At 42.7% G+C, this 26926-nt stretch overlaps 2 protein-coding genes across 4 annotated transcripts in view; both read left to right on the forward strand.

The window, feature by feature from the left end:
* The first annotated feature begins 47 nt into the window (after positions 1–47).
* Positions 48–7769, forward strand: CD59 (CD59 molecule (CD59 blood group)). 3 transcript variants are annotated; one of them, XM_065684319.1, is made up of 4 exons: positions 48–1013; positions 5545–5617; positions 6258–6359; positions 7511–7769. In XM_065684319.1, the coding sequence occupies exons 2-4, from the start codon at positions 5554–5556 to the stop codon at positions 7702–7704; spliced, it is 360 nt and encodes a 119-aa protein (XP_065540391.1). In that variant the 5' UTR covers positions 48–1013; positions 5545–5553; the 3' UTR covers positions 7705–7769. The 3 variants fall into 3 exon arrangements, with proteins under 3 accessions (XP_065540391.1, XP_065540390.1, XP_065540389.1); XM_065684318.1 differs by lacking the exon at positions 48–1013 and adding an exon at positions 3094–3197; XM_065684317.1 differs by lacking the exon at positions 48–1013 and adding an exon at positions 3717–3841.
* A 7861-nt stretch (positions 7770–15630) lies between these two features.
* LOC136016382 (golgin subfamily B member 1-like) overlaps positions 15631–26926 on the forward strand; it is a 45196-nt gene continuing 33900 nt past the window's right edge. The window contains exons 1-9 of the mRNA XM_065683468.1: positions 15631–15698; positions 19533–19590; positions 20243–20386; positions 21451–21597; positions 22696–22818; positions 23415–23582; positions 23932–24117; positions 25571–25693; positions 25877–25990. Of these exons, the coding sequence (XP_065539540.1) occupies positions 19546–19590; positions 20243–20386; positions 21451–21597; positions 22696–22818; positions 23415–23582; positions 23932–24117; positions 25571–25693; positions 25877–25990 (1050 nt within the window). The 5' untranslated portion in view covers positions 15631–15698; positions 19533–19545. The remainder of the gene's footprint in view (positions 15699–19532; positions 19591–20242; positions 20387–21450; positions 21598–22695; positions 22819–23414; positions 23583–23931; positions 24118–25570; positions 25694–25876; positions 25991–26926) is intronic.

Consider the following 26926-nt stretch of genomic DNA (forward strand, 5'->3'; position numbering starts at 1 on the left):
TCTTCCTCTCGACATCCAGAATTAGTAACTCCTGTGAGGAAAACCAGTTTATTGTGGTTCCAAGTGAATGTTTCCATTATTGACTAGTTACTGCTCATACAGAAAGCCTGGGGTTTTTGCAAGTCATGGTATTAGATTCTCCATGTACTCATCTTAAGTGTCACGCAGCATTTGGATCTTCCGCAGTGGTACAAGTGTTAACTGTGAGGGGAAAATGTGTTTGTGCTATAATGCTTTTTCTTCAGAGTTTTCATCATCTGTTTAAAGGATCAGTGAAAGAAGAATTTAGTTGGAACCAGACTTCATTCCAGTGCTGTTGGGTGTGTTTAAGAACGGATAATTCTCATGGTTGGAGGCTTGCTTGGTACTGAACCAGGATCTGTTCTAGTTCAGTAGTATCAGCTGAAAGTTCTGAGGCTCTACAGAAACACTCCCGACTCTTGGTAGTTTTCTCTGGGAGTGGTTCTCCCTTGGGATGTTAAAGAGGAACCATAATTACTGCTTACTGTGGAAGAAGCCAAGACACAGGACAATGTTTTCTCTCAGCATGCACTGTGATGTGTGGGTGCAAGGCCCTGGGTCCAAGCACAGCTTGTCACAGGACTCCTTCCAACTATGCATGTCTCAAATGAGAAGGTAACCGTGTAAGGGGAATGAAATGTTACCGTACCAAACGTGTTTCTAACAGGAAAAAGGTGGTTCCGTTGCTCCAGGCAGCTGTTCTAGCACATGGCTTATTGCCTAAAGCTACCAGCTGCAGTGCTGCTGCAAGCCTTGGAACTCTTCATTATGTGCGTTCAAAGTAGGGCTGGTGGTTCTCCTCATCCCACCCAAAACCAAAGCTCAAGCCAGCTTGGTATGAAAGAAAAGTGGATAAGAAAACAAGAAGAAAACAAGGAATCGGTTATATCTGCCAGCACTGTGGAAATCTTCACTGGGAAAGCAGGAGAGAAATGACTTGAGATCCTGTGTTGGAAGAAGAGCACTTCACTGACCCAGCAGACAGGCAGCAGGTAGGTGTGCTGTGAATTGCCACCACAGTGTACCCAACACGTTGAACACTTGCTGTGATTTGCGCCATATGTGTATGCACAGACTGTGATGTATCCATGTCATTCCCTTCAGCTGCCAAATTCAGGTTCAGCCTGAAGTTCTGTTGGCTTCTGACTCTGATACTGTGATACTGATGCTTGGTTAAGAATTGACGTTTCAAGCTACAATGAGCCTTGTTGAACATCTGTGAACTCAAAATATGGTTAAAACCCTAGCACAGCCAACGCAAGTTCATACCTAATCCAGTTCTCTTTCTGTACATGGAAAACAGTGGGTTTGTGGGCTTTTGCTGGCTGGATGCTTTAATGGGAAGAGCTTTTGGCTACCGTTTCCTTGCTGTGACTGCATCACACGAGAGGAAAAACAAGTGGTGTGCGAGCTCGTGGTAAATAAAACCAACCCCAAAGTTGCTGTGCAAGTTATTCCAGTGCTGGATTTTTTTCCTGTCATTGTTTCAAGGAATTTCTCATCATCTATGCAAGGAATGTAAGGTGGAAATACCATATATCTGTGATGATAGAGATAAATGTGTCCTGCCTGGGAGGAACTGACCCCAGATTTTGGGAAGGGAAAGCAGGTGAATGCTCAGCTGTGGCTGAAGTTCCCCATTCCCAGTTCTTCAATACAAAGTTTCCGAACTGAGCTAATAAATGAATGGGTGTTTTTAATATCAGGTCTTAATTGAGTGGATTCTCAATAAGTTGCATATAACAGCCCAAAGCATCTGCCATCCCTTCGCTTTTATTTATGGCTTAAACAGAGGTAAAACCGTAAGGATATACATAAGATCAGAGACTGAGCTGACTGATAACTCAGTTGGGACACACCAAGGGGGTGTGATTTGACACACCAAGGAAAGGTGGTTTAAGACCCCAGTGTTTTAGGGTTTAGTTTAGGTTTAATGAATGGACTGGCAGTAACAAAAATAAACCCAGAACACTTCTTTAAGTACAACTGATAGTTACAGGTATTTGATCTTGCACTCAAGCCTGTGCTCAATGTCTTTTTCAAAATAGTGCTGGTTATAATCTCTTAATCACTTTTGCTGTTCTCCGTCACATTTCTGTTGCCCTCCTTCAATGATTTTCCAGGTTGGGAATGTTTTAGAAGTATTCAGCGACCTCCGGAGGAAACTGCCACTTTCCATTCCCGATGTTTCGCTTTGGTTTGTTCTAAGACTCATCATCATTTTCTTTAGCCCTGTCTATTAACTCACTTATCTAACCACATCTGGGGATGTGAGATGGCCATGGCCGCATCTTGCACTGGGAAGAAAAGTGGTTGAGGGTAATGAGTGATTCCCATCAGTCCCACTATCCTACTCCATTGCCCTGTCCACCTCAGGAGCAGGGACCCACTGGCTGTTGTGGTTCTGGGGTTTGTGTGCAGAGGGAAGTGCAGTGGGTGCAAGGTGCAGGTTTAGCCCCTGGCATAGAAATCAAGTGTAGGAACAGCTATGCCTACCTCTGAGCCAGCAGGCAGGCCCTGTGGTGCCTCTTGTGTGAGCGCAAGTGTGATGGGGAACGGCTGAGGGACCTTGGGGTTTTAGTCTGGAGAAGGCTCAGGGGGGACCTGATCGCTCCCTGCAACTGCCTGACAGGAGGATGGAGCCAGGAGGGGCTGGGCTCTGCTCCCAAGGAACAAGGGATGGGACAAGAGGAACCGGCCTCAAGCTGCACCAGGGCAGGTTTAGATGGAGCTGAGGAACAATTCCTGCCCCAGAGGGTGCTCAGGCATTGGAACAGGCTGCCCAGGGCAGGGCTGCAGGCACCGGCCCTGCAAGTGCTCACACACCGTGGAGACGAGGCCTCAGTGCCGTGGGTTAGGGGTGGCCTCGGCAGTGCTGGGGAACGGTTGGATTTGGTAACCTTGAAGGTCTTTTCCAGCCTGGTTGATGCTACGGTTCTACGAGAACCAGCGGTGCCGATGCCGCGCACCGTTGCCCGCAGCCCTGCGGCGTGCGCCTGCCTGCCGCCAACTTTGCTGAACGGGGACTCCAGCCCCGCAGCGCCGCTCCTCCCGCACCTCCCGCGGCGCCAGGCAGGGCCGAGGCCGCAGCTCCGCCCCGGGGCTGGCCCAGCCGGGTGCTGCAGACCGCCCCGCATCCCGTGCCCGGCGAGCAGAGCGGTGCTGGCCCGCAGCAGGTGAGGATGGGCTGGCTCCGCACCGGGCCGGGTCCCGGAGGAGCGGAGGAAGCCCAGTGCCCTTCGCCTTGTCGGGGCGCGGGGAGACTGGGGGCCAGCCCCTATCTCGACGGGAGCCTACCAAGGGGAAACGGTGGCCGGGGGTCGGGGGAGACGAGAGAGCAGAAGGACAAGTCCTCAGTGGGGATGAGCTGGGGGGGGGAGGGAAGTAGAGTTTCTCCTTGGAATTGGGAGGGGTGGGGGCATGTTTTGGGTGGAAATCTGCGTTTGTACCTATTAACCGGTGTGGTGGTGGTGGTTTTCATACAGGGGACTGCCCTCGGGTCTGAGTCACGGCGGTAGCACCGCAGTGCGCTAAGAGGGGCGGGCTGCGGCGGGGCTCCGGCCGTGGACCGGGACCGCGACCGCTGCGGGGGACCCCGGGGCTGGGGTAGTGGTGGGAGGTGGCTCTAAAAGAGCCGTGAGGAAGCCGGGCTGCATTTGTGGGGCGCTTGCTGGCTGCGGGGTACAGCGGCAAGAGAAGCGGTGGCATCCCCAGGAGCTACCCCGGGACCGAGGCTCCTGGTCCGGGTCGTCCTTCCCTTGCCTGCTTGGAGGTGCTGATGAAAGCAGCAGCCTGGTCTGGAACGGCTGCTGCCTCCCAGGTGGGACTGCAGAGAAATTCTGCTTCACAAGCAAGGCAATAAGCCCTCCTCGCTGTTGCAGTTGTTATTTCTTGCTACAGAGACTGGTCAGATGCTCGAGTCAAACCAGCAATTTAGAACATTCAGTTTAGGAATTGTTTTCTGTGTTGTTTCTTTTAAGCTGTGTTGTGAATTACTGTTTCTCTAGCTATATATGCACTTTTTTAGAGCCCAAATTTCATTGTCTCATCTCTGAATTAAAAGAAAAAAATTACTCATTTCCACAGGAAATGGATAGGTTGAATTACTCCTGGCAAAGCTCTTGTGTTGGCTGCGATGTTTTTTATTAATCTGCCTTCTGTTTTTTCTGGTCATGATTTGGTTTGGCTAAAAGACAAACCCAATTTAATCTGCTGACACCACAGGGTGCCTGAGGGCTCCTGAAAGATGGAGAGGTTCCCAGCATGATGCTGGTTGCAGTCCAGGATGGCTCTTGCTTTAACCACCAGACTAACGGCCCTCCTGCAGATTCACGTCACTGTGGGATGAGCCTCTGGTCTGGAAAAGGCTTCTCATAGAGTTGTTTACCCCAGAAAAATCATCTCATCCTGCACATTATGGTTTTGTTTTTCTTGGTTTTCCTGCTCAACAGTAGGTCATACAGACAGGAAAACGTCAGTGGTTTTGTTTGTCGGGTGGGTTGCTGTTTTGGGGTTGTTTTTTTGGCCGGTAACAGAATTAACTACTTAAGGTTGAGGATTTCAGTATCGTTTTACTATGAAACCCTTGTTTTTTAAGCCCACAGTCAGTCTTCTGGGAGGAAAAAGCTCCATGCCAGCATGGTTATGGTTTGCCATGCCAGACTCTAACTGCATGTAGAAATAGCTTCAAGTGGTACTAACAGGGTCAAAGCAGTGATGTGGCCATATCACTGCAGTTTTACAAGTGAAACATGTTACCTGCATGTCTTTAATCCTTTTGGACTTCCAAACCCACTAGGGCTTTGAAGACAAACATCAAAACATGTCCTTTTAGCACAAGTATGGTCCTTGCCCTCCCAGCCTCCTGTGTCTGCTCTATACATGGTCTGAATAGCCTGTTCTTTGCAACAGCAGAGATATTTTAGTAGTACGATGACAGTAATTGTGGAGGACTCGAGCTATGGCTGCAGTTACTTGGTGGGTTATTGCATGTGTTGGTCCCTCGGTGAGAGGGAGAAATTTGGGGAGAGGAGAGGCAAAACACCCCTTAGTACAGACAAATCCCCTGCAACCCCATGAGAGAGAAGAAAGGAGGCCAGCCTGGCTCCAGGGTTATGGGAATTGCTGTGAAAGGAAAAAGCATTTGAGACCTAAATGGTCTTTTATGTTATTAAGTGCATTTGTAGCTCTTAGAAATAAAAAGACCTGTTGAATGATGTAATCAAAGGGAGAAGGAGACCCATCTGCAGCCTGTCAGGGCTCAAATCTCAGCTCTTGAGACAAAAATACTGTCCTCAGAATAAAAACCCTCTCTTAGAAAGTGCAGTTACTTTTCTGTCTTTCACTTGTTTTCCTGGCCAGTTCCCCACTGAATCAAGTCTTTAATCCTCAGTTCCTCACCGTGTATTTTGCTAGTTTCATGTGGCTTTTGAATGGAATGTGTAACGTATTCTATTGTTACATATTTGTTTATTCCATGCCTGTTCCATGCCTTTATGCCTGTTATTTATGCCTTCATATTAGGGAAGAATCATGACGAAGATGAACTGCATCCTGGTGACCGCCTGCATTGTCCTGATTGCTTTTTGTAGCTCTGGTGAGTACAAGGGAGCTACTTTCCTGATGTAATGTTGTCACAGGGGCTGAGGAAATCATGGCAAAAATAAACAGGGCAGACTGGATCATTTAATTCCGCTTTGGGGAATGACAGTAGCCATCAAAGTAGGGCTTGGTTTCTGTTGCTGGGTGTCTTTGGTCAGAAGAGAGAATCAGGTGCTGAATATGACGCTGCTTAATATGGCAGCAGACCATTGTTTTGCAGCTGGAAGGGTCAATTCCTGTTGTGTGAGTTGGAAATGTGGTGTATGGCAGGAGAGAAATGAGGTGGCATAAAAAAGGGATAGAATAAAGCTGCTGGAAGTGTCTCTTGTCTGTCCTTTTGGAAAACGCAGGATGTAAGACTAGATAGAAGAAGCAAATACATTGTTCTGCAGGAACATGAAGGTAAGTGAGTTTAAAGATGATGTAAGTGCAGGCTTCAAAATCTTCCTTTCAGAACTGCCAGTCTCATTTGTACACTGACGAAAGCTGGTGAATTTTAGCTTAAGCCTTGGGTTTAACAACCAGGCATACGTTTTGTGACAGATGCAGAGAGTGATTATTCTTTTTTCCCTTTTTAATGCTGCTGCAGTCTCAGTCCTTCATTATTCAGTAAAGATAAACCTTTGTCTCCTTAGGTTATGCCTTAAGGTGTTACCACTGCGAGAACAGCCCTTCCTTGTGCAAGACCAATAGTACTTGCTTAGCAACTGAAGATACTTGCTTGCAGATGAAATTCGGTATGTATCCTGCAGCCCTAAAATAAGCATGGTTATATCAGTTTTCATTGCCTCTATGCTTCTAATCTGGCCTTAGCATGCATTTCTTAGCCTTGGTCAAAAGAAGGTTGGGAATGTTTTTGAAGGTCATGCTTATATCCAAGCAACTGATAAATAATATGATGGGTTTAGCTGATTTATACTTGGACAGGCATAGACAAGGATAGCTTTATATCCAGAATTAAAACAAAACTACAAAACAAACCATGGGGAAGATGGTCAAGGATATTCAGGGCATAGAGTTAATGTTCTTGTTAAATAACAGTTCAGTAGCTCTTTTAATGCCACTGACAGGAGTTTCATTGGAAAAATGGAAGTACCAAGTCAAGTGCAATAACCTCTTGCTTCCCCAGCTGGTTTCCTCTGCTCTAGAAAGATGCTGGGCTGGCTTTAGACAATGGGATCCCGTATGGGATGGGACTGCTCCATTCCACTGGATGGTCCCTGGCAAAGCTCATGATTTGGCATTGAGGAAGGAAGCTTCTAATGTGGCTGGACTAGGATGCTGCTCCGTGCTGCTTGCACCTTAAGGGATTTTCTCTTTTTGCTGTTTCCCATGAGCTCCATCTTTTTTCTAGCACTCAGCCTGTCCGTTGTTGGAGTCACGAGTTGTGTACTTGAGGTGTCAAGCTGGGGGAGATGGAAGATGAGCTGCTTGATTTGTGGTGTCCAGGGAAATGAGTGAGAAAGGGGGAGGACTCTTCTGCTCTTCAAGCTCTCTCTTCACATATTGCTTCTGGAAATGGCACTGCTCAGATCCGAAGGGATTTGTTTTCAGAACAAAAACTAACTTGAGTTACTGAGCTTTGTGGAGGGAGAATGGCCATGCTGTAGGACAATGCAAGAGCAGTGCAAGCTGAGCTAGATGATGATGCACTGTCCATCTCTGTCAGGAGCTTCAGAGCAGGCATCACTCAAACTCCCCCCTGTATCACCCAGCTGGTCATTTGGGCTGAATTGGAAGCACCGGTTAGCTTGAGGTAGAAATCTTTCTTAACCTATGGCTAAAAGCTATATGAAAGGCAGAACCATGGGGTTGTAGGCAGTGATTCTCTGTCCCAAACCCAGTATTGCTTTCAATATTCTTTTAATGTGTTTAATTTCTTTTGTAGGTAAATTGAGAACCTCCTCCTGCTGGAAGGCATCCCAGTGCAGTATGAATGATATTGCTGAATTCTTCCAGTTGGATAATTTTGATTTCTTTTGCTGCCAACACGACTTGTGCAATGAAAGTGCAATTCCTGGGCTTAACAAAGCAGCCTTCAGTATTGCCTCTGTACTGACCATGTTCTGGATGCTCCTGTAACAAACCTTATTTCTATGCTGTACTTTCAAGCTGAAATTACACTAAATCACTAACTCTTTTCTGAATTGTACTTCTCACATTTGCAGTTCCTAACAGTGGGCAGAAACATTCCCTTTTAATTTTAAATGCTCTTTCCTAAGGTTCTATCTGTTAAATCATTGTCGTTATTCATGGGAAGGAGATTTAGCTTGTTACCAGTTACAAGGAATTCAGGTATTTTGGCCTGCCCTATTCATGGGGGAAATAACTTGCTTATGAAGTAGTGTTATCTTGTGGAGAACCCTGGTAAACTTCAGCAGGTGGTGTGAGAGGGAAGGAATACTCTTAAGTTTAATGCTGAAAAACTATTATTTCTTACCATCCCATAAATTGTAATTATTGCAGTGGATTTGCCCTCAGCACAAGAAGTGTTGGATCATTAACTATAAACTTGCTTCAGTCTTCATGATGAGGATGGGAATATTTAGTTTCAAGTGATGTAGGCTCTTTGTTCCTGTCACTGTAATGTTTTTACAAGCCAATGATACGACCTTGTGAGCACTGTTTATTTTGGGAGAAAGCATCTACATTTCTTAAACCAAAACCAAAATAATGCTGTAAGTGAGAAACACTCTTTTTCTATTTCGGCAAGCGTGCAGACAACATGTGCCAGCTTCTTTTTGAGTATTTTTTCCCCCCTTATATTTTATCCATGTCTAAGATTTTAAGTAAGCGTGTGCTTTGCATGCTTATTGGTACACTGAAAATGATTTATAAGATGCTAAGGAACTGAAGTGGCAGATCTAGTTTATTTTCCCCACACATAAGCCTTCAAGCTCCCACCTAAGAGTAGTAAGCAAAACCTTGCAGAACTATTTTGACCTTTATGCAACACTATAAATGCCAATGCAAACTCGACATGTATTTATATAGCATGAATAAAACCCGCTCAGTTTGTATGTGTAAGGGGTCTGGAGCTGAAATACTCTGTACGTTGCTCTGCCTTAGAGGTAGAGACAGAGCTTTGATACTCCTCTGGTATTTAGGGACCCTCTCAGTCAGGTACAATGCCAGGTTCTCCTTTTTGTCTTCTGGAGCTCTTGGCATGTCCCTGCAGGAGTTGTGGTTCATTCCCAGTGAGATATTCTCTTCCTGAGGACCCCTGCTTGTACTGTGCAGGGTGCCTGCAACACCAGTTCATCATAACAAGGGTGTTACTCCAAATCCACAATGTATTCTGCAATGTATCTTTTGGTTAAGCTTCTGTTAGCTATGAAAGTATTCTTGGCTATCTCTGATCACTCAAAATACATAAGTCATCCTGTCTTTGATTAATAAAAATGTGAAAAAAGTGGAGAGCGTGGTTATTTGTTAGCATTTACAGCTAAGTACAGCTGTGCTCAGTTTTGGTAGTGGTTATTTGCTTTAGAAGCTGCATGATGGGAAAAGGGGTCATGGTTTTAAACTGAAAGAGGAGAGATGCAGGCTGGATATAAGGCAGAAAGAAGAAAATAGTCCCTGATTTCCCACTCTTTTTGTTCTTTCATCTTTTTAGTTACATCTGGTTAACAAAAGCAGACCCTTAGAAAACAGTAAGTTCTGCACAGTGGCTTTTTCCACTAAGGCACCACCATTTGTTACTACCTCTTGCTCATTTGAGGTGAAAAAGTGGTATTAAAGCACTGACTCAATATAGAGTTGGGGGGAGGTTTGTAGCAGAGAAGGTATCTTGTGTTAGACAAGCTGATAAATTCCTTATGTTTAAACCATCTCAGTTGCACCATTTTTGCTGTATTATGTAGTCAATGTCTCTCTTCTGATGGTCGGCGCTTTTAAACCTGTTTAATTGCATATGTAAAATATTCTTTTTTCTTTTTAAGAAGGGCAAAAAGAAGCTCTATTTTGCCTCTGATAATAGCTTGAATAGTTTTGGTATTTGTTTTTTGATAGCCTTGAACACTTGTCTAATCTATCCTATTTCTCCTTCCTTTCTCTTCTAGAAGCAGCTTGAGCAACGAATCCTTGTGGTTTGCACTGTAGAAGGCCACTTCTTTTGCAAAGATTAGTAGGAATGTTGTTTAATTCTCCTGGGGAGAATGCATGTCACAAAGGAAAAGAATTCTTCTATGATAGCAAAAATTTCTAAAGAAAAATGACTAGATTTCAAATAGAAAAATATCCCTTGTGTCCCTCTCCTGGGAAAGGCAGATTAATTATGTAGGCTGAAACACATCTCATGCCATTTACAAGCTGAATGGTGATGCAGGGATTCATGGTTTGCTGTATATTTGTGTCTCCTGAGCCTGCATGGCTGCCTGGTGAGCTCTGTCCTGCAAAAAAAGCTGTTGAACAGTGACTGCTGCTTGAACATTGGCACTTCTCCCAGGGCTGCTGTGTTACATCCAGATTTGATGGCTAGACTTCAGAGATGGGGAACCAGAGCCATCAAGACCTTAGATCAAACACAGTTCCATTTAGTGACAGTAAGACACTGTAGCACAGGGTACCAGGGCTCAAGTCTACATATTAGTATCACATCAGTGCGAATAGTGGCTTTGCTTTAGGTTTGCAAATGCTTTAAAGACAGCTCCAGCTTTGCTCTGAGCTACAAACAACCCTCATTAGGTTGTTAGAAATTTTCCTGTAGAAGTAACTGGTCATTTGTGTGTGTAGCCTTGGTCCAGTGTTGTGATTGTTCACTTATCTGTCCCTGTCCTGACATCAGTGATTTTTCACTCTATATAACAGTGGGGCTAATGTGTATGATAATGTCTTGCCTCTTATTTATACCTAATTATGGCACTGGTTTTGGATGGTCTGGAATTTCCCTCTTTTTTGGTTGTGACAATTAATTGCAAGAAATTGAAGGACTGGTGGGAAATCTCAGAATGCTGAGGCTGGAAGGGACCTCTGGAGGTATCTGGTCCAAATCCCTGTTCTCAGGGAGGGGATCTAAAGCCAATTATCCAGGACCATGTCCAGGTGGCTTTTGAATATCCCAAAGTGCTGAGCTCAGGAGAAGGATCACTTTCCCCGACCCACTGGCAATACTTTACTTCCTGCAGCCCAGGATACTGTTTGCCTTCCCTGCAGCAAGGGCACATTTCAGGCTCATGTTTAATTTGATGTTCACCGGGATACTCTTCTGCAAAGCAGCTTTCCTATGTCAGCCCCTAGGATGTACCAGTCAGCCCCTAGGATGTACCACCGCCTGGGTCATTCCCAGTCTTCGGAGTGGGTGTCACAAAATGGGGCTTGAACCTCAGGGACTCCTAGGTTTAGGTCATCCTCGCTGAGACATGCCAGGGATTTTGTGTGGTTTAACTGTGACCTGCAAGCTACAGGATAATGTGAAATATCTTCAAGGTGGACTACTGCTATGCAAGTGTGTCTGTCTCTCTGCAGTGAGTGCTGGGTAACTTGCCACTATTGTGTGGGTTTGGCTTTTAGTTTGTTTTGTAATTATGTAAATGATGTGCTCTGGTTTGAATTAGTGGCATGACTAAAACCTCATCCTTAGCTCTGTACCTTTGAGCATGCTTTTTTTGCCAACACATGTAATTTATATACTAATGTCCATCTAATTAGCAAAGACTCTCCATCAGGGACTCTTTATCAGGAACTGTAGTGATAGGACAAAGGGTAATGGGTTTAAGCTTAAACAGCGGAAGTTCAGGTTAGATATAAGAAAGAAGTTCTTTACTGTGAGGGTGCTCAGGCACTGGAACATGCTGCCCAAAGAAGCGGTAAGTGCTCCATCCCTGGCAGTATTCAAGGCCAGGTTGGACAGAGACTTAGGCAACATGGTTTAAAAGTGTGAGGCATCATCTTGGATCTACGTGATCTTAGAATGGTTTGTGTTGGAAAGGATCTTATGATTCTATGACTATTCTTCCCTGCATCTGCTTCTCAATATTCATTGCTCTGGTAACCACGAATCACTTTTTTTGGGGATAGGAGTGTGTGTGTGTGTGCGCGCAATTTAACAAAGGAGTTATTTTTCCCTATAGGAACAAGATGGAGCCAGCAAATGTAAGCTGCAGTAGCAAGCAGCATGTGCAGAAATTTGTTCTTGTGATCTGTCTTTGCCATTAATTCCTCCTTCAGTTTCTCATCCTGCTTTCTGCTTCTGCGTGGTGGTGACTGCAGGGGAGCTGCCAGGTAGCTGTCAAGGTTGTCCTTTGACTTGAACTTGGGTGTGGAGAGCTTGGAAGCCTTGTGGTACTGGTGGGAACATAGGGCTGATATACCTGGTTGGTAGGGATTTTGCTTTATCCTGTCTCAAGACCTTCTCACTCATCAAACTAAGGTGGGATGGCTCTGCTATTTCAGGATGCAGGAAATTGTGAAAAGAAGCAGATGCATGGGAAAAAACAGATAAGAAGAGCAAGCAATTTCCTCCCACTGCTTGTTGGAGTGAGAGGAATGAGGAGGCTGACCAGCAAGAAGCTTTTATTTTGTCAAAAGAAGGAGGAATTGCTAACAAAATAAAGTAGTCCCAACAGAGAACTGCATGTTAAGTAACTCACTATTGCACTAACTGGGGCATCTGGATACTGCTGTTGCCTAAATATTAAATGCATTTAATAACAACAATGTTCCTCCAGCTGGAAGAGAGTTTAATGTGTCTGGATCTCTACGTGTCTCCAAGGGGCTTGGATCTAGGGTTGGCTTCATAGCAGGAAAGTTAGACTGCAGTCTGGGCCTAAACATCCAAGCCAGTGTTATCTGTAAGAGACCCACATCTGTTTGGGCAGACACTAGTACACTGCTTACTGGCCTGATAAAACAATGTCAGTGTTGCACTAACAGGACATTCTGCATTTAAGAGAGGGAGAAGAAAGCATCTAATTGGCTGTAGTATATCTGGAAGAAGCAGGTTGTCATTCCCACTCCCATCTTTCCAAGAATAATTTATACGTTGGCATAAAATAAAGACCTTCAGATGACATTATCTCTATGGGTTTATATGCTGCATCTCTTATTGTCGTATGACAACTTACAGCCTAGAAAGAACTGTCTTGGAGCCTAAGAAAGGGAAAGCTGAAACATGTTTTTGATTTCTTTCACTTTAGTGGAATGAATGAAGAAAAATGTTTGGAGCAATGTTTCAGAAAAGAAAGCTTTCTGAAAGGTGAAACTAATTCTGCAGAGTCAGTTAAGATGATGATACAGGTGTAAACATGAAGCAACAGAGACCTAAACACAGCATGTTTCCTCAGGCAACTCTATATGCACGTCCCCATACAGGAGAGCTAAAAATTCTGTAATCCTTGCCTCCTGCAGAGACCACAGGGCAGGCTCTACTCAGAGACCAATCTTTTACATGTAAGCCTTCTGTATTGATGTCTTTTTGCATCTACCTTTTGCTTCTGCTGCTCTTGGTTTTACCTCAAAGACCTGGGTATTTATTTGGCTGTGGATGAGGACAGCTGTGCTATAACAGCTGTTACCAGAATTTCAGTACTGCAGATACACTGCAGAAAAAATCTCTGCTCAGAAATGAAGGAGGAGGAAAAACTACCTGGATATAGACAGACTTACGGACTATTGCATCTGAACCCTCCATCCTGCATATGAATATTTCTACACACGATCCAGTGTTGGTTCTATTTAAGTGATTAGGAATCTTGCACTGGTTTGGAAGCTCTTGGAATTCAGATCCCAGCACCGTTCTGAGTCAGCCGAGTTATTCATGGCATGCCACTGCTGTTCAGGAATAATAACTTCACCATTCCTCACTATACAGGGCTGGTTTGATGCTTCATATAATTTAAAGCAGCCACCAGTTTGCTGGCTGAGGATGAGAGTGAAGCGCATTCATTTCATTTTCTCCTTTCTGACAGCTATGCAGAGGTGCTAGACCTCCAAACTGCAGGTTTGGAGGAAGACAAAACAAGCTATGGGTATACTGCAGGATGGGACTAAAATCATGGAGGTTACAGGCTGAGTAGACGGAGGTTGTGGTCAGATGCACTCTGGTATTTGGAGACCTCTGCAAACTTAAATTGACTGAAGCAAGAAATAATCAAACGTGACTGTCTACCTTGTGTTCTGCTGGATGCTTGAGGAGCACTAATCAGGGAGTGTAGTAATGAGGATATTGGCTTAAGTTTCCTTTGGGTTTCATTAAAATGCACAGTATTTTTGACTCACTATCTTGCCCAACAGTGTCTTGAGGGTGCACCATTTGCATGAGTCCCAAAGAAACCTTTATTCTCATGAGTGCTCTGTGACGCATTCAAGCTTGCAGTGCTGTAGTTCATTTCAGACTCTTATTTCCAGAGATGCTAATGTCTTCCAGAGGACTTCAGGCACCCATCATCATCATCTGTCATGTTCCGAAATGGTGAAGGCACAGATGAGAACACACACCATACAGTACAATCATTTAGCTCACATCTGAAATGAATGGAGATAAGTCTGCAGCATTGCACCAGGACAAGATTAAAGTGATTAAAACAATAACTGCATCTTGAAATCTAATCAGTTTTAAAGTCTGATGGGCTGCTTCCTTCCTGTTCCCAGTCATTTTAATGTTGCAGTCTCCTGTAAATTAAGACTTATTTTCTGTTCCATGTACTATAGGATGAACTGATATGTGTCTGGTAAATGCTGGGGCTGTAGCTGGGACTCACGAGAAACCAGACAGTGCCAGATGCTGCTAGAAAGCTGCAGTTTGCACGCAGAATAAGGACTATCTAAGCTATTACAGAAGGCAAAATACAAAAGCTGCTGCTGTCAGACACAATGTGCTGCTTGATTTCTACTTACAAGTACATTCTACCTGATAGAAAGCTGAAGGTGGTTTCTTTTTTCTGTCTAGAAAAAGGATTTTCAATCCATTTCTCTCCCTGAAAGGGAGATCAGTATAACTATTGTTATGAAAATTCCCCTCCCTAACTACACAGCAGCCAGCCTGGGTAGCATGAAAGTGTTTTAACTCTGTCAATCTATATATTAGTTCACAGTATACACTGCAATGTAATGAGGTAGTGGAATTTTACTGGAGACTTTGGCATTGTTCATGTGTAAGTATAACAAACTAAAGGACAGCCTGGCCCTGGGAAGAAGGACTTTGCTTCTTGGAAGCTTAAAGCTGTCCACAAAGGATAAAAGTCACCCTTGAACAACCAAGATAATGCCAGCATCCTGTTGTACTTGAACAGTTGAGGGGTAGAAGGACCCTGTGTAGAACCACATTTGGGGTGCCCCAGTTTGGTGGGGACACCTTATACACATCAACATTATACACATTACCCTTGCATTTCTGTGTTCCTGCCTGGCTTCTCTCCATTGTCACAGGCCAGTTGTCACGTTGTGGGCACCTGGGTGACCATGAGTGTCCTTGAAGACCTCCACTGAATAAAATCCCTTCTCTCTATAGGAAATGTATCAAAGGGCTTTGCTTTTCGCTCATGTTTCACTTCCTTGCTGAGACGTAAGTCTGTTGCGATCATATCCCCGCACACACGGAATGCGTTCTGGTCCTTTCTGCAGCGTCACCCTTCTCCTCCTTTGGAATTCTTAATCCATATGGGCTCATCCAGCCTTTCCTCGATTCCTCTGTTTGCTTCCACTGAATAATCACCTTTATTTCTCATTTTTTTGTCTCAGGGATGATTTTTTACCTCAGGGAACACTTTTTTTCTGGTTTACTTCACTTGCCAAGATGACATTTTGAGCAGTTTGTGGTCCATTGTACTTTAAAACACCCACAGGCTTTTGCTGAGAGGTCTTCAGCACCTCTGAGGGGCCGGGCCCGGAGCTGTAGCCGGACCGGGGAAGCCGGGGGGGAAACCGGGAAGGCGATCGGGAAGGGAGCCGGGAGAGGACCGGGGGAGTGAGACTGCTGCCGGCCGGTCCTCCTCGCCGCCAGGGGGCGCTGGCGCCGCCGTGCGAGGTCTCCCGCCGGGGCGTGGCGGAGGCTGAGGGGGCCGTGCTGAGGAAGCGGCGGCGGTGGTGGTGCCCGGCTGCAGGTCGCAGGGCCCGGCGGCCCCGCCGCTCCCCCGCAGGTGAGTGGGGCCGCTGGGGTCCGCTCCGTTGGGTTTCCTTCCCTTTCCGCCGCCTGCAGGCTCTGCTGGGTCTCGGCGAATGGTGCCGCACCTGTACGGGCGCGTCCCCGCCTTCCGGGGGGCGGCCGTGGCCCCTTGGGCCGCTGGCTTTGCCAGCCATGTCCGAGGAGGGAGACTCCCGGCCAGCCCTGTCTCAATGTGGGGCTGTCCCTGCCGTCTGCCCTCGTCTGAAGTGGACGGAAAGGTGGTCCGTCCGTCCCCCCCTTCCCCCCGGTGGGGCTTGCTGTCCTGGGGGCTTTCGCCACAGAGAAGGAAGGGTCTGGGGGTGTTTGTGCACCTCGCGTCCCAGGCTGCTGGTAGCACCGTACTGCAGGAGCAGCTGCATCCGGCTGCTGTGGTGGAAATAGCTAATGTGTACATGCGCCTGTGCTTCACTGGGGCCTCTGCACTGATCCTTTAATTCTCCAGTGGTGCCCTGTTACAAAATACTTCTGTTACTTCTCTTGCATGTTATTTTAAGAGGAAAATGTGGTCAGTGTTACTAAGAAAGGATTTTTGTGATAAACATAATAGCTGTACAAATACATTGCATGTTAACTTTACAGAGTGCATGGAAACCTCGTAGCAGCCTTCCAGTGTCTGAAGGGTGTCTACAAGGATGCCAGAGAGGGACTCATCAGGGACTGCAGTGATAGCTCAAGGGGTGGTGGGTTCAAACTGGAACAGGGGAGATTTAGATTAGATATAAGGAGGAAGTTCTTCCCTGTGAGGGTGCTGAGGCGCTGGCCCAAGGTGCCCAGAGAAGCTGTGGCTGCCCCATCCCTGGCAGTGTTCAAGGCCAGGCTGGACACAGGGGTTTGAAACAACCTGATCTAGTGGAAGGTGTCTGTGCCTGTGGCAGGGGTTGGAACAGGATGAGCTCTAAGGCCCCTTCCAACTCAAACCATTCTGTAGTTCTGTGATTAACGTGGCTTCAGTCAGTGTTTGTGCTTTGTTGTATGTCATGTGTTGGTGTAGGTGGCATAGCCCATTTGAAAACAGCTTTAGCTTATTGAGGAAAAGAACCAACATCTTGGCAAGCCATCAAATAAGGATAAAATAAAATGTACAAGAAAAAAATAATATTCAAATGCTTTTCTGTCAATGTGTTTAAAGCACAAAATTGTTGTAGGAAACGGAGTTAAAATAATAAAGCACCGAAGTTTTTACACACTCCTGCAATTCTCTGTTTTTCTGCTCTAGTACTGTGGAAGAGAGGAGAAAAGGGGAGCACTACTGCCTTCCTTGGTAGTAAGGGGTGGGGTTCTGCCTTAGTTTTTTGTTTCATAATCTGTGTTTCTGCAAAGGAAAAAGAAAAGTTCCTTAAGAGCTTCATAGTGAGAACTCGGATGTGTGCTCTTTGAAGCCATTTTTTATATCATAATGATTTTGGAATGGATGTCAGTAAAGCTAGAGGAACATGAGGAGTTCTGTGGCACCAGCAGACTGTTTCTCTGCCTGGGTAGTCATCTCAGTTTGTATTTGTAAGAACACAGTTTGTTATTTTACCATGTACATTGGTCACCCTCCAGCTGTGTGATTCTTCACTGCTGTTGCTGAAATCTGCCCTCTCTGCTGTTATGTGCTTCTCAGTGCCCCTTGTGCTGGGTCCTGTGATATCTGACTCAGGGGAGTAAGGAGGCTGGAAACTACCCAGATGAATAATGCATGGTTAGCTTTTTTTAGCCGCATTTGGCTGCAGCTACTACTGGGACAACAGAATGGACAAGTATGAAGGCAAAGTTGCCAGGAGGACTTTTCTGTTTGTTAAACCTGTTGTGATAAGAACCAAAACCTCACTTTTACTTGGAGAATCAGAAGAAACTTATTTCATAAAACTAAGTGGGCCTCTTGTATCTCTTGGATTTTGTGAAAGACTCAACCATCCTGCCTGTTGTTCTTCGATGAAGATGTTAGCAGAAGTGAGTGTGCAGTGGATGGCAAAGAATGGTTGTCAACACAGTTGAATATGCAGGATGGAGAGCAGGATGATGTGCTAGCAGTGATAAGCAACGTCAGGCCTTGGAAGTGAGAGTGAGCAGTTTGGACTTGGAGGGGAAATACAAATTATCTGTCACTGTGAAAACTTAAGAGAGGGTAGCCAAAAATAATTTGGACTTCCTGCTTTTCCTATGCTTGATGCCTGATAGTGCTATGTCTGGGACACAGGCTGCCCAAGGAAGGGAAATGGGGATGGAAAACTTAACTGAATTGTGTTTAGATGTACTGCAAAGAGAAGGGATCAAGTTGACTGGTCCTGTGTTCAGACTGTACATATATCAGAAAGTAGCAGCTCAGGTATTCAGGTAGCCCAAGAAATGAGCAGAAGTGATTGCATCAGAGCTGGAAAGCAGCTAAAATAGTTATAAATGAAATACAAATGCACCAGCACTTTACATCTAGTGAGTCATTTTGTCCTCTTTGTACCTGGGTAACTCTTATGTATCTGGAAATGAGGTTTTCACTAAGAACAGATTAGATGTTACAGCTTTGGAGTAGTTATGAGGGGATGTTTTTACGTACAAGATCTGTAATTCCCCCTGTGGCTTGTTTGTTGATTTTAATGTTAGACAAGATTCTTAGCAGAATCCAGGTTGGCCTTGTGAATAATGAAGGCCATAGATTGCAGTCTTTTAGCTTTGAAATGATAAACAGCCTTAAAGGCAGCCTCTGCAATCATTCTGTGTAATTTATAAGATAAGCTATGTGCTAGTGTGTTTTATAAACTGCTTTCCAAATTCAGTACTTTAAGATAAGGTATGTGTTAATGTTTGTAGCTATGTGTTAATGTTTATTATAAACTGCTTCCCAAATCCATGACTGGTCTGTGTATGCATATTTCAAAAGTCTGTAATACAGATTAGAAAGGAGATGGTGTTTACCTCTGGATATTGCTAGTTGAGAGTGAAAATGACAGAACGTCTTCATCCTGCTATTTGGAATATTATCCAGAAACCAAGCAAGATACCTCAGTCTGTTCTTAAAATTATACCTCCAAGTCACAATGTGAATTTACTGCATGGGGTGTTCTATAGACTTTTCCTGTCTTTCTCAACTAAATTTGTCACTTTTACTCAGTGAAGGTCTAAACCTTTGAGCTGCCTTGTACCTACTTGATCTTTAGGATTAATAAACACAGCCCATACTTGTGTTTATCAGGGAGCTGCAACTTTCCATAGTCAGAAACTGCAATTATGTAGACATATGTCTGGTACTTGGGTGCCATTTAGATGTTTATGGTGCTTGATTGGGAGCAAAAGAAGCAAGGAACACTTAGGGATTAGGGTGGAGGCATTTTATACCTGATCAGTGACATCAGGGGTTTCAGATATGCAGCAGTCACACAGCAATTAAAGCACTTTGGTTTTCAATGCTTTTAGTCTTTATGTATGATTTTATAGAAATATGCATTGATAAACCCCTGTTATATTGCAGTGGCAGGCAGTGTGTAAGGTCAGGTTAAATATTAGCAAGCCGTATGTAGTTTGTGTCTTCTATTTATATGTGGAAAAAGCAACTATGCTGAAAATACTTTATGGCATTTGCTCTTTAAAGACTTCTTTGGATTCTTTTTGATAGTATTGACATTTTACTGACTAGCAGTTGTTTTATACATGATTTCAGCATTTCTCGTCAACTAATAATGTGATGGAGGTCCGAGGTGGTCAGAATTAAGCAAACAAATCAGTTTCAAGCATTTCACAGTGAAATATGTAGAGAGAAATACAAGTTAATTGTAGTTGTCTGAGAGTCACTGATACTTACTGTGGTATTATTTTGTTTATGTTTTCATAGCCATCGTGAAACTATGTGGAAATGGGGTAGTGGAGATGATTCTCCTTCCAAAACAGTAGTAAGTATCAAATTACTATTAAAATAATACTTTCTTAAGAATGTCTGACATAGAGAATCTTTACTTGTTGATATACTAATGGCGTGTATTTGCTCTTTCACAAGTAAGTTGCTTAACTAGTTTTACTGTGACTCAGTTTTAGGGCTCTAAAAGTCAGGTTGGGTTCTTGCTTGCTGTTTACGCGATATTTAATCTCGTGTGTGTAACACAGCTGCTCTATTCCTCTTTGTGCTTATCTTGCTTTAAGAAAATATCTGTAGGGATTACATAAGCTTTATCCCAAGGGTATTTTTTTGGGTATAGCATATCTAATATCAATATTTTATTGCTGACAGATTCAGCAACACTACTGGTTGTTACAGTGCAAATCCAGTAAGGAAATCCAGTTTTAAATACCTGGGAAGCTTTGATGGTTTTGCTGTATTTCAAAGTAATATTCCTAAACCAGTTTCTAAGATTTATAACCTTACATCTATCAAACTTGCTAAATTTGGTGTAGGTTCATATAGTACATGTAACTTTTACTCTTGCACTCTAATAACGTTTACTAAATGTTTAAAAACCCCCAAAGCAACACCAACTGCAGACTTTTTTGCAGGACCAGTGTTGTCTGCACCATTTTGTTTGCTCAAACTGTACTTGATGTCTGCAGGCTGCAGGCTCACAAGATGCAGGAAGCATGTCAGTGACGGATTTGACTGACCAGCTGACAAGTACTAAACAGCTGGTAACACAGCTAAAGGAGCTTGTCAGGGAGAAGGATGCTGAGCTTCGAAATAAAGATCTTCAGTTAAAGGTACCCTGCATGTATTCTTGCCAAAAAAGACTGTTTACAAAACCCCTTTGTTCCTGTTTATCATGAGCTGTTTTCATAGAGGCAAGCTTTTAGTCAGTTATGACAACTCTAGGAACACAAGAGCACAACTCTAGGAACACAACTGTGACAAATTAGTCACAGTTAGCTGCTATGGTTCCTGAACATCACTGCTTTTTGCCAGTGTGCCTTCTGTTTCAAAATTGTAACTGGATTTGAGTATTATATTACAATGTGTGTTCCTTACATGAACAGATGGACTTAATCATTGCAAGGGACAGGCTGACTTTCCAAGAGCTAGGGGTGTATGGTCATTTTAGCTAAGTATGGGGAAACCCACCATCTAAATCATTACTGGGCATTTAGTGAGATGCCAACTTACCTAAAACTGGATTTATGTAGTTATTTTTTTATTTCTTCTTCCACAATATGTATCTTTTTGTCATATATCTTACTGTTCATGCTATTATGTATTACCCTCTGCTTTTGATTGGCATTAGGAAGGATGAAACTAGAAAGAGTTCATATTTAATATCCTGAAGGCATTTGAAGGTTTGTTATTCTTTACTCTGTTGTTCTTTAAACAGTCTTAAGGTGGGTCTGTTCCTGCAGGAGACTTAGTTTTACACTTATAAAAAATATCTTCTGTGGACACAAACAGGCAAGTGTTAAAATATAGTTTTCTAAAACTCATTGTAAATTAAGTTTACTCTTTAAACAAAATCAAATATGCTTTTATAATATTATGAATTAATTGTTCTTGTTAAAAAATCAAGCCCTGAATTTGTATTGCTGTCAAAAAAATAGGAAGTTTTCTAACATCATAATGATCTGGATCCCACACAATAATAATAAACGTGTGCAGAAAGTTTTAATAGTGAAAGGAAGGTTTGTTTCATGTATGCAGACCTGTTGCATGTGACATTAGAATGTGTCTCTTCAGGGGAAAGAGTTTTTAGACTTTAGGTCTCTCTCTTAATGAAAGAGTTGAAGGATGCAGTTGTTCATGTAACTAATTTAGTCCTTCATGACTTTGGTATTTGTAGGAGGAGAAGGAATCTGCTGATGCCAAACTTTCCAAGTTAAAACTGCAAAACAAAGCCAAGGTTGCATCGTTAACTTCACAGTTGGAAGAACTTAAGAAACAGTTAGCAGTATCAGGAGGCTCTGAGGCTAAAGCAGAACAAAAGAAGGTAAGTGTCCTTATGTTTTAAAGCAGACATAGTTTAGGTAAGGCTGCAGACAGTTTTGTGTGCTGGACTCACATGTGGAACCCAAGTTCAGATTTTGAGCTGAGTCAGGTTAGGATCAGGGTTGACTTTGTGGGTGCTATCAGTCCATCTGTGTATTTCTATTTCATTCTTCTTATATCTTTCCTCAAAAATTTAGAAAACTGTACATTCCTTTCAAATTGTTTTAGTAAAATAACCTTCATCTTGGCGGCAGCTCAAAATCTTAACTCATGTGAATCAGGAAGATAAGTTTGTGGGAAGAAATGAAAACAAAATGTATCTTGTTCCTGTAATGTCCAAGATAAAAATGGAAATACAAAAGTGTCCTTGGTAGCAAAATGTTTGTTGGAAGGTCTCATTTAAATGACCAGTGTTTTGTAGTAGTGCAGTTGTGTGAGTAGACTTGTATTTCTTTAACATGGCATGTTTTAACTACATACAGCCTCTAAAATAACTTCAGTGAGGCTTTAATATTTCTAGGGGGTTTGTTCTTTTAAAGGTGTGTTGAAAGGGAACAGAAACAGATCAGTTTGAAGTCTTCAAGTGTACTCAAAAGAGACGCTGGAGGTAGTTATTTGTTACTTTGCTAATAAAGCATGCTCTTAGCAACTGTACTTGATTTCTTTTGTAATGGCAAATATTTTCTGTAACCCAGTAGTTATACCTACTGAAACTGATTAGAAGCACTGTGCCTAGGAACAGTTTAATTTACACTTTATTCCCCCAAATAATCCTCTTTCCCCTCTGAGTTATATGGACTACACTTAGCAGGTTATACGGATTATGATTGCTAGAGGAAATAAAAGCCATTTTTGCATGTCCCAGGCCACTTTGCAGCAATAACTATCATTGATAATTGAAATACAAAGATTTTTACAAGTTTGATACAAATTTCATTCCTGATACATCACTTCTACATGGAATATGTAATATGTAGGAGAACTGAAACACAAGCCATGAGTAAAGTACACTTTTTCTCACCAGTATTTTCTGAATAGGTAGAGGTAGAGAAGTCAGGTGTTACGTACTTACGGAATACAAACCTCCCTGTTTTTGCAGGTGTCAAAAGATGGTGACCCGGAAAATGCAGCAGCAAATCGAGGGAAGATATTAGTATTGAGAAGGAGAATTGAAGAACTAGAATCCCAGATCACACAGAAAAATGAGGAGCTACAAAAAAAGGTGGTGTTTTAGGTGATGCCAAGTGTGTGGCTTTTCACATCTGTGCTATAGGATTATGTTTCAATATATTTGTTTAAATATTTAATTCTGTGTTAAGTTACTAAACAGATAACTTTGAGTTTTCTGTTGAGTAGACAGAGATGTTTATTCACTGCAACCTGCCTGAGCAAAGGCAGTGAGAATTCTGTCACTGCATCTTCAGTTATCAGTGACTCCTCAAGCATGCTTTTATAATCATATGAAAATAAATAGAATAGGTAACACAAATGCAAACATTGTGGGTTAATGTTATATTTATGCTGTTTTGCTTCAGTTCTTGTTGCAATAGTAAGTTATAACAAGAAGAAATGTAGGCAAGGGATGATTTCATGTAAAGGTTTGTAGCTGTTCTCTGCAGTGATGTGTTTTGTGGACATATGGCTGTTTGCTGTGGAAAGTGGCAGGAATGTGAATGCTGCAGAATTTCAGAGAAATGGTCCAATAATTAAAGATTCCCCTTAAAATTGAACCAGGTTCTAAATTTGATTATAATTTTTTCAGTACCCTAATAGAGGCGATAAGGAAATAGTGCAAACTGTTCTCGTTTTCATTTTCAGAGTCTTGAGCTGGAGGCACAGCGCTGTCGTGGGGCTGAAATGGATGCCATGCTGGCAGAGAAGGAAAAGAAGTTAGCTGACAGAGATGCTTATATCATTGATTTACAGACAGCTTGTGGATCAAGTGGTGTTACCAATGAAATTCTCTTTCTCAGTGAAGAATTTAAGGTATATTAGCAGCTCAAATATTAGATCTCCGTAGATGTTTCAAGGAATCAATGAATTCTGATGTGTTACGCAGTGGATTCTTCTCCGAAGCACACATCCTGTACAGTTATTCATGTGAATAAAAATTCTTTACTGATTATTTTCATTTATGTTAATATATATATTTATTTACTACTTCTGTCAGTACCATTTATACATATTAATATCAACTGTGGAATCTGCTGACAAAGGTCTTTCAAAGTAAAACTAAACTTGATTTTAAGTTTAATGTTGCTTTAACTGTCTTCTAGCTTCTTTATCTTTTTTCTGGGTCCATTCTTCTAACGGTTTTTTGATTTGCATTCTGAAGAATCAGCTGGCTATTAAAGAGTCATCACTACAAAGCATGCAGATTCTAGTTCAGAACCTTACCAAGAAGGTTGGAGACAGTGAAGAAAAATGTAGCCTGTTCCAGGAACAGATTGAGAGTCTTAAAAATATGCAGAGCAAAGAAAGAGAGTGTTTCCAGGGAAAAGAAGCCACGTATATGAAAAATGTAAGTAAATGCACTGTAAAAATATTTACATTCTTTGGTGGAAGAAGTAGTATCTTGGCTGTAATGTTTCTAGCTCAGTAGTTAAGAAATGCCATTTTTAATTTTGGATGATTTTTGAGTGAAGATCGATATGGTGTTCAGATGAAATGAGAATAATGAGCAGCAGATAGTTTGTGCTGATGATAATTCAACTTGAAAGTTTTGTGCAAGAAAGGAAATTAAGCATGTGGGTGGTGTTTGGACATGGAGGAACCTTGTGTGTACCAGAGTGAAATGGGTTGTGCAGAATTCCAGTAGAACAACCTCCAAGCATCTCTTTCTCATATCTCAAGGTGCAAAAATGCACGCATGCAGTGGCTGGTAGTGGTTTTGGATTATTGCAGCCATTCCTGGCACTAAAGGCTGTTTGACAGATGGCTTTCACTTGGTGCTGGGAGCTGTCTGGCACACCTCTTGGTATGAGATCATGGGAAAAAAAATTGTTTTCCTCATGATGGAGAAAGAGCTGAAGAAGTCTGGTATACTTAATGGGAAACTTTCTCTGGAAGTTAGCAGCTGATTGATAGGGCAAGACAAACAGTGACTTATTAAATAATACTTAAAAGGTGGAACTAGGGAGCATGTTATCCATACCTTTGTGTTACCAGCTCTTCCAGCTCTCTTGGAAGCCAAATCTTGGATTTTAATGTGATATATGTGACCCCTTAGTATCTGAGTTCTACCACATATGAAACTACTCACCTCAGTATGCTCCACATCATTTGATGTCTGAGTTTATTTATCTATAACAAAGAACCTATTTCTGATGCTGAACATGACCACACCTGCTCAGCAGCGCACAGGAAATAAGTTTTAATACAGGAAAGAGAGAAAAAGACAAACAGCTGACACGGTAAAAGCCATTTCACGAGCGCAGATATAAATCTGGTTAAGACTTTACGTGAACTTACTCAAAATGTCATTAGTGAGATTCCAAAAGTTATATACAGTTCTCATAAAAGTTTTAAGATAGACAAAGACATGTTGGAAGTAGAATACAGGTTTTGAAAAGGAGACAGTGAGGTTTCAAAACTGCTGTTTTGCCTTAGTCAATAGTAACTTGCTAGAAATAAACATCATCATTGTAATCTTTTAGAAATTAGAAGTCTGAGGACAGTGGCATCCAAAAAAGAAAGGTGGAGATCCATGATATTAAACAAAAATGAATGGTACCATGCTTCTCATTTGAAGCATATTATTGTGGAATTGAGACAAGTTTTCTGTAAGCTGGAGGTTTATCTGCATGCACCACTGACATCAGTAATCACTGACAGATCAGTATATTTGCAGTTAACTAGAAGCAAAATTCAGACTTAGAATGCATTATCTTGCTGTACCTTTAGTTAGACAGTTCAGCGTACTTTTACTATCCCTTTATAGACTGTTTCCATATTTATTTTCTCTGTGTTTTTAGGTACGTGTGTGTCAAAATATTATCCAGGAAAAGGAAAAGGAACTGCAGGCACAGAGAGAAAAGCACGAGCAGGAGCTCTTTAAATTGGCTGCTAAATGTGACGCAAGTGCTGACCTAGAACAGGTATGTTGCTTTGGAAACTCAATAGCTTGCTTTGATTTAGTTATACATGGCAATTTGAAATCACGTAATTGCTAATCTCTGCAGCACATTTCTGATGTCTGCTTTGGAAAATAAAGGTAAGTCTTTTTCCTTTGAAAGTTTTAACTCCTTCGTTGATTGTTTGATTTTATTTTGTTTTGCTAGCTACTGAAGGCCTTGAAACAGAAGCTCCATGAAAAGGAAGAAGTCATGCTGGGAAGGACACAGGTGATAGATGTCTTGCAGAAAGAATTGGATGCCAAGGACCAGGAATTGAAAGTAAGAAATAGAATCATAAAATCACAGAATGGTTTGGGTTGGGAAGGACTGTAAACTAATCTAATCCCAAACCCCCTGCCACAGGCAGGGACACCTTCCACTAGACCAGGTTTCTCCAAGCCCTGTCTTACCTGGCCTCGAGCACTGCCAGGGATGGAGCATTCACAACTTCCTTTGGCAGCTTGAGCCAGTGCCTCACCACTCTTGCAGTTGAGCATTTCTCCCTTATATCTAACATAAGTTTGAACCCATTCCTTCTTGTCCTAACACTCCAGCCCCTGATGATGAGTCCCTCTTTGGCATCCTTGTAGCCCCTTTCAGATATTGGAAGCTGCTGTGAGGTCTCCCCAGAGCCTTCTCTTCTCCAGGCTGAACAGCTCCAACTTTCTCAGCCTGTCTCTGTATGGGAGGTGCTCCACCCCACTTATCATGCTCATGGCCTTCCCTGAACTTGCTTCAACAGTTCCATGCCCTTATGCCGGGGACACTGGAACTATACACAGTACTCCAAGTGGGGTCTCAATAGCATAAGTGCAAAACTAAACTGATCAGTTCAATTACAAGTTCAAAAAGCTGTTTGGTTGTGCACAAAAGATAGTTTTGCATAAAATATTTAGGCAGCTCTTTGGAGGCCTTGTCATGTGCTAATAACAACCATAGCTGTGCAAGCAGATATGTATTCCAGTTAGAAAATCAGTGTAAAGGGGAAGTAAAACCCCTAAAATATGAAACTGTAAACTCTCACCCAAGTTTGTCTTGATTAATTTTTGGAGCTTGCCATGTAGGGAAGACTTTTACTGTCAAAAGCTTTCAGGTTCTCTAGAGACTGCAGCAGCCCCAAAAGTGAGGTTTAATTTTCCCCCTCCCAAAGAGTGTTTTGCTACTTGTTTGTCTTTCCTTTTGCTGTATTTCTGCTAATTGCAAAAGTAACACTTA

The sequence above is a fragment of the Lathamus discolor genome, chromosome 6 (genome assembly GCF_037157495.1).
Source record: "Lathamus discolor isolate bLatDis1 chromosome 6, bLatDis1.hap1, whole genome shotgun sequence".
Classification (NCBI taxonomy): domain Eukaryota; kingdom Metazoa; phylum Chordata; class Aves; order Psittaciformes; family Psittacidae; genus Lathamus; species Lathamus discolor.

What these genes read in the sequence shown, in the direction of transcription:
- CD59 (XM_065684317.1), top strand. Translation starts at nt 3,800, where the DNA reads ATGAAAGCAGCAGCCTGGTCTGGAACGGCTGCTGCCTCCCAG. An exon ending in GAACGGCTGCTGCCTCCCAG is followed by an intron (nt 3,842 to 5,544) that starts GTGGGACTGCAG and finishes CCTTCATATTAG; the next exon opens with GGAAGAATCATGACGAAGAT. An exon ending in TTGCTTGCAGATGAAATTCG is followed by an intron (nt 6,360 to 7,510) that starts GTATGTATCCTG and finishes TTTCTTTTGTAG; the next exon opens with GTAAATTGAGAACCTCCTCC.